This window comes from Eleginops maclovinus, chromosome 11, assembly GCF_036324505.1.
Source record: "Eleginops maclovinus isolate JMC-PN-2008 ecotype Puerto Natales chromosome 11, JC_Emac_rtc_rv5, whole genome shotgun sequence".
NCBI classification, from domain to species: Eukaryota; Metazoa; Chordata; class Actinopteri; order Perciformes; family Eleginopidae; genus Eleginops; species Eleginops maclovinus.
In genome coordinates this window covers 6579267-6589445 of record NC_086359.1, presented here as the reverse complement: position 1 = coordinate 6589445, position 10179 = coordinate 6579267, and the positions used below count along the sequence as shown (strand labels likewise).

The following is a 10179-nucleotide window of genomic DNA, read 5'->3' as shown; positions in this document are numbered from 1 at the left end:
GACACATAGATATCTTTACGCACACTGTTTGCCATATGAGCTTTATAAGAGGATATTATGTCAGTGTTTGGAATAAAGCTTCTTTCTGCTGCACATAAGCCATTAAACAAATCAGCTACTGCAGGTTTAAGTTGTATTAACTTCATTTGCATCCCCCTGGCATTAAAGTACACCCAACTGGCTTAAAAACAATCAAGAGCATGTTTGTTTTGGGATCAAAACTGGTATTATTTATAGTGTCTGTCACAGTCCCATGCTGCCCTGAGGCTAAAGCAGCTTTGTGTGCTGATGAAATCTCTGACAGTGAATTCCCAAATCTCTGAGCAAACTAGTCGCATAGATCCACAATGTCCAGCTCTCATGGTGCGTTCACAGACTCTCCAGCCTTGATGTTCAGTTTAGCTTCAGCAGCCAGCTCTGCATCCCCGAGCTTCCCTCTATTCATATCCTTTTCTCTTCAGCTGAATCTCTCCGTTACACAGAGAGCTTCAAAGTCAAATTCTTAGGAGATTATTGCCTCACCATCAGATAGAAATGCATGTGCTTTTTTACAGAAAATCTATAAGTCCGTTATGATTAAAGATGTAAAAAAAATTCAGAAAGAGAAGAAAGAAAACCTGAAATGGCTAATTATTCAATTTGTTCTGTAAACAAGGGTTATTGTACATTTAATCAGGATTACAGGATTTCACACTGCCTTCCACGAGGAAGAGCAATATATATTTTTATGTTTCTGTTATTTCACTTTATTTTTACGCAGATATGGCTGATGAACTAAGCCCTCATTGAAATGTGGCTGACTCAGTGACGGTTCAGTTCCTGCTGCATTTCAGTCTCTGCCAAGTGAGTAAAGTGATCTCTGTCCCTCATTCATTCATGACGCACATCTCACATTTCATGGCTCCACTTAACATTTCCTGCTCCTCTTTCTCTTTAATGAACATCACTCACATAAGGATTCTTTAAAACGCTGAATAAGAACTGTTGTTCCTCGTCTGAGCTGTGTGTGTGTGTGTGTGTGTGTGTGTGTGTGTGTGTGTGTGTGTGTGTGGGTTAAGCATCTCGTAATCTTTACATCTTTGAATGATGGCCAGCAGCATCAAGGGTGTCATTGAGAGGAAACACAGACCATTGTCACAGCAACATTGTTTCCTCAGCTCTCTCTGAAACTTGCACTGGAACAAACAAAGACAATATAAACCCTTTTTAATCTGACTTTTTTGTGTTGATCCACTGTAATGCTGGCTGAAAGACGAGGTTTATATCTTCAGCTGCTTCATTCTTTAGCTGCACAGCACCAGATTGAACGAGTCGATAAACAAACATTTGCACACCATACATATATTAAAAAACGATTATTTAGGTAAACATAAACATGACAGCCTGTGTGGAGGAATGCTTATGTTAGGACCTTATTATTAGTTAATGTGCAGGTGCGTGCAAAAGTGCATGTGTGTGTGAAATGCTAACCTGTCAACCCAAGACTGTCTATAATAGATGAGCTCGGTATCACCGTGTTATTCTAACCCTGCAGGAGAAAGAAAGAAGGATAGAGGGATGGAGAGAAAGGAAAAACACATGAATAATTGAGCCCAAATCAGAATTAGTAACCCTGCGTCCCTTCCTACTCTCAGTCTGTTGAAGTCAGTGCCTGCAACAGGATTCTCCCAAAAAACTTCAGGACCAGAGAGGGGAAACGATGCGCTCTAAAACATCTGAGGGAACCAGATTGTAGATTTTCATGGTCTGAAAGCTTCACATTTTCATCATCTCTGCTTCATACTTGGCGATAAAAGAGGTTTTTTGACTCAGGATCATCATGATACCATGGTGGCCCAACTGCTAGGGCTGGCCTTCTTGTTTCTACCTGCAAGCCTGGTCACCTCCACAAACTATGGTAAGGATTTTCCAATGTCTTTTAGTTCATTTACACTTACTTGTTTGTAACATATTACAATGAAATAAGTAGAACTGCTAATAAGACTGTACTAGAGATGCTTTATGTCCATATTTCATACTGTTTCATAATATAAACAACCATAATCCTTTATATAGATGTATTTAAAAACAGTTACAAATATATTGACTGCCTGTGGCGAGACTTTTAAAAAGTGTCATCTTAAATTTTGTGAAATTGTTTACACATTTCATCAAAACTAATCTTTGTACAGTCAGGTCTCGTCACATATTGGCTGACTTATACACTGTTACATATGCAATACCCTAATAGACACATTTATTGGCCTTGACAATCAATCAGGCTCTTACTCTGAGAAAATGTGAAAAAGTTCACTGCAATGAAATTCTATTTGGAGGTAATCGAAGAAGAGAAGAGCTGAGTTGACACTTGATAAATTGAATGTGGCTGGAAAATAGTTTGACTAATCCACCTGTTTATGAACCCCTTACCGTGTCACTGAACATTACGGTGTAATCAATCCTGCAACTGAACACTCAAAGGGCAAATGACACCCCCATCTCTTTTTCCTTCACACACAGTCATGTTTCCATCACTTCAGAGGACATTACATTGACTTGCATTCATTTCTTCCCTAACCTTAACCGCTACTTGCCCGTTGCCTTAAATTTAACCTAACCTTAAACCAAGTCTCACCCTAAAGTTCATAATGTACATCATAGGGACTTGCATTTTTCCACACAGATAACAGATTTCCCCACAACATGAGTAAAACACACTCAAAAACACATGTGATGGCATGTATCCTCTTCTCCTACAGAGGTGAAAATTAACGAGAACTGGGAGGTTTTGTACCGTGACACCAGTGTGTATGGTGTGCTGGGCAAAGCGGTGATCCTGGAATGCGGTACCACCTTACCCGACGTGTACATCTGGAGCTTCACAAAGCCCGGGACTGAAGCTATTAAAGCTGTGGTGGTGGATTTGGGGAAAGGGCCGAGGATCCAGAAGCTGGCTGAGACGCTGGGGCGGCTCTCCATCATCTCAAACAGCGCCTCTGTGAGCATCGAGCAGCTGCCCGTGGCCGCACATGGCCTCTACACCTGCCAGGCTTTCTACGACATGGCAGGGGAGCCGGTAGTCTACTACTACTATGTGCACCTCACTGTCCGAGGTAAGACCTTATGCACAAACACCAACCTTCTTCAGAGAGGCAATCTGAGAGCAGGTGTTCTTGAGAGACAGTAAACATATCAACATGTTTGTGACTTATGTCTTGAATACAGTTCCTGTAAGTAAGCCTTACCTCCTGATGAGTGATGTGTCTCCAGTGGAGGGATCTACAATGTGGATGAGCTGTAATCTGGAAAATGGGACTGGACCGATTCAGTATGTGTGGCAGCATGAGACCCGGAGCGGCAACATCTCAGCTTTTGCACAGGGCAACACCGGCGTCATCAACGTGACCAATGTCAATCGCAACCACACCGGCTGGTACCGCTGTGTGGCCAGCAACGCCGTCAACAGCGAGACCTCTAACCGGTTATGGCTTGATACGATCTGTGAGTACTTTTTTTGTTTGGCTAGGACTTTTCATTGTTTTTATAAAAAGCCTTTTAAACGCCAACTAAAACCATAACAGTTTAAGGTTTACAGTCCTCAAAAACAGGAACTGTTTATGCTCGGACGTCTTTTCCTTTATTTCCTTTGGCATTTGATGTGCAAGTATTCAATAAATTGCACACAAAATGTCAACATGCAACAAATTAAAGGACATTTTTGATGAATCACCATTCCGTGTTTTAGTCATAGATCAGCTTTTGTCTACGTCAAATATCAATTTATTTCAGTTTGTTGTCCTCCGTTCTCTTGGCATTTCAAAACTTGTATTATTTATGCATTTCTAAATCGGCTTGTAATATAAATGTCAAAAATAAATATGTGTACCCTGGTGCTCTGTGAGTGCAGATTGAGGCACAGAGACTGCTATAGTCTTGTAATTCTAGCAACCTGTTAGATTTAAATGTTATTCAATTAAAGACTTACCTTTCGTTGGTTATGTCTTTACATTTTTTGGACTGGAGTATATTCAAATTAGATTTTTTTGAATACAACTAAAACATTATTTAAAAAATCAATATTTGTTCTTAGTCTTCTAGGTCAGTGTCAGCTTTGAAATGGCATTTAGATTATGTTGGCTAGAATGCACACCGTACAATGGCAAGAGACATTCACTATTAATGAGAGGGATTTAATTAATGGAAAGGGTGCTAATGATATTGACGGCTTTGTAGTATCTAAACTGTTGGGACAGACTTTATTTAATTGTTGCAAAGTGAGATGTGTGTCTTCACAGCTGCATTCATAACACGTCATTCAGATCTAAATGGGTTCATCATCTTTCTCCTCAGTTGGCCCGGACATCCCTCAGATAGACGTGACTCCGTACAGCATAACAGAGCGGGGATATTCGGCCCTGGAGAGAGAGACTGTTTCCCTGCTGTGTCAAGCCCAGTCCAACCCGGTCAGTCAGTACGTCTGGTTCTACAACAACTCCCAGATCTACACCGGACCGCAGTTAACCATCACCAAGATCCTCCGCATGCATACTGGAGACTACGCCTGCTTGGCACAGAACACTTACCTCAACACCCGCTCCAGAAAAACCATCAGCCTGACTGTCTACTGTGAGTGTGACCTCTGACCTCTCCATGCCATCAGTCTTCCTGTTCCTCTGAACCTCTCCACTCAATCCTGACCTGTGTTCTTCATGTTTGGTGCTTCAAATGGCAAGGAGTGTAAAAAGACTGAGATTATATTTAAGATTTGACATTTATAGTAAAAGACTACGAGAACACAAACCCAGGATCTTAATTGCCTTTGGTTTTCATCTTCATTAACTCTGAATCACCTACTCAAACATAACTCCCTGATCACTTTCATTTAAACCTTTCCTGATTTCAGTGTAACGCAGAAACCTCCTTTGCTTCCTCTGTTTTAAACATCCACGCTTCCTTCAAAACATTTCATATCTCAAGCTCCTTATACTTCAAAACAGACACAAGACCTTGTAGAACCACATGCATTCAGACACTTACACACAAACACACACAGCAGAGTGTGGAAGTGCTGCAGACCCATTCCTCTGTTCGGCAGTCTGGGAAGTTGATGGGACTCTCTGGCAGGTACCTCGCTGTGATGTCACAGCAATGGCAAGCGCTGATTGTCTAGAACGCCAATTCTTGTCATTCTGCTCTCTTGCTTTCTTTTGCTGAGTTAAAAACATTTCTGCTAGATACCCAAGTCTGACACAAACAATGCATCACCCAAGAGCGATGGAGAACATTCCCAAAAAGAGATGATTATTACCCAACGCCCTGAACACTGTAGCCCAGCGCACACTTTGCCTTGTTACGCTCTCTATCTTATCCCCACAGACCCACCCGATGGCTCCCCATCCTGCTCCGTTGAGCCGGCTCTGAATCACACTTCTCTGAGGCTGCTCTGCTCCTGGCCCGGTGGATTTCCCTCTCCATCCCTCCACTGGACTGGACAGCTGAAACAGTTGGGACAAAATGAGGCCGACACCGAGCAGCAAACAGATCCACTGACCAACACTGCCATCATGCTGCAGCCTGAAGCCTGGCTTCCAACAACAGCTTGTTTACTTGCATGGGCTCCCACCTGGCGCTCACACAAACAACAGAATGCAGCACACGCACATGTAAGAAAAATAAAGATTAGTGCGCTCATTCTTTTCCAAACATCTCACATCTCACTTTACACTCTCCTCCTCAACCAGATATTCCCCCTGCAGAGCCGGTGTGCTTTGCATATGTGACAAACAGCAAACAGTATCTGATGCTGTCCTGCTCCTGGGATGGAGGCGCCCCAAAAGCGTTGGTGTGGTGGGAAGGCCCCGGCGAACAGGGCAAAGGCGGTCAGGAAAACTCCAACATCTTGATCCTTCGCTACGGCAATGCCCGCAGTGGGAAACCCTATACGTGCTACGCTAAGCATCCCCTTCTGGTCCAAACCAAAACCTGCAGGCTCACGCTGGGTCAGTGCACACTGGCAGCAACACTATTATGCTTTATAACAACAGGTGATGTGATATATTAATCTATTTTTGTATTCACTTGTCACCTGTAGAGGCTCCTCAATTGCTGACACGGAGCAGAGTCGTGTCTGTTTATGAAGGGAGCGATGTTCAGCTCACCTGCAACCTCATAGACAACTACCTCCCTGTCAGTGAAATCACCTGGTTCAACAATCAGGGTGTGGATGTCCGAGACACCTCAAAGTATGCTCTGCTGCGAACATCTGCATGGGCCAATCTGACTGTGAGAGACACGAAACAGACTCAGGACAGCGGCGAGTACAGGTGCACCACCTCCAATGCAGTGGGAGGAACGGAAATCAACGTCACTTTAGTGGTCAAAAGTACGTTTCATTTTTTAACCTACACCTGATGTCTTACAGCCAGTGCTTTACAAAGAAATAGTTTGACATTTTGGGAAGTACAATTGCTTTTTAGGGAGTGCTAGATAAGAAGATTGATGCCTCTGACGTCTTTATAGCAAATATGAGGGTATATCCTAGGATCTGTTCATTATAAAAAGCCTTGTTCAAGTGATGTTGGGGGCTTCACTGAAGCTCCAACAGCATGTAGTCCCATTCACTAACCGCTAGCTACAGTACCTGGTTAATTAAGAAGTTTGACAAAAGGTACAGTTTGTGACACTTACCATATTATGTACAGTACATTAAAAAGCAAGGTCTTTAGCCAGGGAAATACTAATAAGAGGAGTTATTTGGATCAAAACAACATTTGCAAACAACTGACTTGAATCACTTACTCAGTGACAGGAACAACAACAGTAAAAACCAGGCACAACAGCAAGCACAGTGTACAAAACCAAAACGTTAACTTTAACTGTTAAAGATGAATTTGTGGTCATTGGGTAGTCTACATAGTGGTTTTTGGTTGTGTTTTGTCTCTTAAATCAGGGCACCCAATGCCACCCAACGTGACCCTGGTCAGCGTGATGTACAACAGCAAGCAGCGTAACGAGGTGGAGCTGGAGTGGCAGGTGGAGGACGAAGAACGAGGAGGTTGGACAGGTTTTATCCTGCAGCACGTATGGGTGTCAGAGAGACCAGGAAGGAGAGGCAGCAACAACGATTCAAAGGAGGAGGCAGAGGAGAGGATCGGTCCACCAGTCTGGTACCAGAACATCATCCAGGACCCAGAAGTCAGGAGTCACACAGTCGGGCGACTGACACCGACCGTTACCTACCAGTTCCGCATCACACCTGTCAACCACCGCACCATCGGACACTCTTCTGCAGCAAAGACCCCAGGTATAGTGAGTGAACAGGAAAGAGACGGGATTTTTGGCAGAGAACTGAGCAAAGTCAGGGGTTTGAGTTAGGGATGTCTTAACAAATAGATGATTAGAGAGTGAGCAAAGGCAGGAGAAACAAGTAATGACAGGTGAGTTAGTGATTCAAACATATCTGACACTGTGGTTCTGCTGTGATGTTTTTGTATCGATGACTTTGATGACAGTCTAACATTTTTGTTTCTCTTTTTTGTGTTATCCACTTAGGTGAAAGACTCATACACAAACTAAAACAAATACAAACAATTTCACACACCTAACACCTTCCACTCACTTCCGTTTACCCTCCCTGCTCTGCTTCTTGTGTTTCCTCTGTGTGCTTCTTCTTGTAAAGTCTTTAAGTGTTTAAAAGGTTATGACCACGTGATTGTATAGGAAGTAGATAGGCTTGTATGTCAGTGTAGAATAGGTAAGTGGTTTTCAACCCGCCTCAGGTTAATGTATAAGGTCATCTAAACCTGAACTGAGCTCAACAGGGTTGACTTTAAAGCAAGCCTATAACACTTTTTTCTGAATGGTCACAGTTTCCTTAAGTTACAGAAGATAACAGTAAACCAAAAGCGAAATCGACCTTAAGTCGGCTTACATTAGCCACCATAAACTACTGGTCATACCAAACCAAATACGGCTGCAGCAGCAAAACCACAAACTGAGCCAGGGTTCATTTTATAGCTTATTGATTCAAGCTTTTATCTATAAGAGGAAGAATTTAAGCAAATTCCAAACAGTGGTGTACAAGAACGCTGACATGGGTTGAGAATCATTGAAACATGACAAAAAGACAATGTGAGATACTCATCAAGTAGAGCAACTGTGTGTGTTTTGTCCGAGGTTTACTATTTTGCAATGTGTAACTGTATTGTGTTGCAGCGGAGCCACGCTACAATATGTACCCTGCTGTGATTGGAGCAGCTATAGGCGGGATGTTCATTGCAGCCTTGCTCACGGTGCTGCTGCTTGTGTTCCTAATCCGCAACCGCAACAACAATCCTCGTGAGTCACATACACAAGCACAACCATTATGATGACTAAAAACAGAGTCACTGTCCCTTTATGTTGCATTAATGGTCTGTGTTTCTCCTCCCAGGACTACATGACTTGCTGTTTGGTTCGTGAGTATCTGTATTTCTGTCAAGCAGCAATGAAATATGTGCAGTTTGTAATGATGTTGGTAGATCATTTCTCCAGAATTTCCATTAAAAAAGTTATCCTTTTGGTATTTGTAGGCAGCACAGCCAGTCAAGGGAAAACATTAACTTCCCAGAGGATGAAGTGGTACGTGGATCTGAGGGAGATACAGAGGAGATTGGTGGACCATCTACCCTCGGTGAGAATAACCCCTTAACACACTTACCTGGTACTATTTACAGTACATGTCAGGGTAACCACACTGCTTTTCTGGTGTCTTTAATTAATCAACTTAAAACCCATGTTTGTGTTTAGTATCATCATGCTGCCTCTCAGTCTTTGCATTAACCATAAAACATGTTCTTAATTAACTGATGTACTTTGGCTCTCCTCTATGTAGAACTATTTTTAATTTAATGCACAAATGTGGTTTAGCTGTCCTCTATGTTGATGAACTTTGACCAATTGTTTTATCAAATCATGCACAAAGCAGTTTTACCATAGGCAGAGCATACAGCCACAGAAACCTCCAACACAACACACCAAAACCACATTAGCTTTCCTGTTTAAGTGTCCTTATTTGACTTAAACACAAACACAGGTATTGTCATGCTCCACATTCAAGAGGGAAATCTGCACTGCTAATTTCAGTTTTCAAGCTAGTTAGCAAACTAGCTGCTCTGCTGCAGCAAACAGAATGTAAACATACCTGCAAAGGTCCCTTTGGTCCGACTGGATGCTGGTGTTGTCTTTACTTAAATAACAACCATATACCTGATTGAAAAAAAACGCTACCTGCCGGTGTCTTGTAAACTGCATGGGGAAGTACTTTGCCCCTCCTGCCAGCTGCTGTCAATCACACACACACACACGCCCCTCCAGCAGCCCATAGAACAGGGCCTAATACTTTTTTTTTTTAAATGGACACATTTTATGTACGTTTTCTTTTCAAAGAAAATATTGGCAGTTCTTTTAAATTAAAACCGAAATGTTATGTTGACTGCAAAATATCTGACTTCATGTGGTTCAAGTTGGATTGAGTTGAAGCATTATGCCAAGTGATGCAATTTCTTTCCATGTCATCTTATTGAAAGCCACCTTTGCTGATAAAATACAAATCCTTGGTAATTCCACATGTTTCGAAGTATTTTATCTGCTGATGCTAAACCTTCATGTTGGTGTTTTGCAGGTCCCACCATGCCTTTACCCCGCGCTGCTTCACCCCTCTCCACCAGCCAAGCCTCTCCGCCTCCCCCTGGAGACGACAATGAGCCCGTCAGCGTCACCATCACCGTCAAAGCCACAGGCTCATAATCCTACCTGGAAATCACTCACTATTTGATTGTAATTTAACCTGGAATTCATCGTTTATAATCCTCATATCACACAGTCATTCAGCATGGACATAACGATGCATTGATTTTTAAATTACACGATATGAATGTATACTGTTCAGCCAACTGGTGTTTTTTTCTATGTAACAATTTAAAGACACCCTTTTACTTAGGTGTTTTCCCTTCCTTGTAGGGTGTTATCCAGGTTTGTGTGCATGTAAATGGTCTGCACAGGCTAAAATCCCAAAGTTCCCTCCAGAGGGGGTTTCTCCTGTGACACATTTCTATATAACACTTGCACTTCTATACCCTCGCAATGTTTTTTTTACCAATCACAACAGAGCCAGCCAGCTAACCAACGAGAGCAGACTGGGCTGTGGTTTCAGACAGAGGG

General features: G+C 42.5%; 1 protein-coding gene and 1 long non-coding RNA gene across 2 annotated transcripts in view; one reads left to right on the top strand and one right to left on the bottom strand.

Moving 5' to 3' along the window:
- Window positions 1-9261, bottom strand: part of LOC134872537 (uncharacterized) — a 28223-nt gene extending 18962 nt beyond the window's left edge. The window contains exon 1 of the long non-coding RNA XR_010166812.1: window positions 9161-9261. This is a non-coding gene — a long non-coding RNA (uncharacterized LOC134872537). The remainder of the gene's footprint in view (window positions 1-9160) is intronic.
- On the top strand, window positions 1828-9957 carry LOC134872531 (V-set and immunoglobulin domain-containing protein 10-like 2). Its single transcript, XM_063895888.1, is given in 13 exon segments — window positions 1828-1897; window positions 2739-3092; window positions 3205-3480; window positions 4330-4605; window positions 5356-5568; window positions 5571-5642; window positions 5721-5978; window positions 6071-6361; window positions 6929-7282; window positions 8194-8316; window positions 8411-8435; window positions 8550-8650; window positions 9641-9957. Coding segments are annotated over 13 exon segments (2538 nt in total). The 3' UTR covers window positions 9766-9957.
- The last annotated feature ends 222 nt before the right edge of the window (window positions 9958-10179 follow it).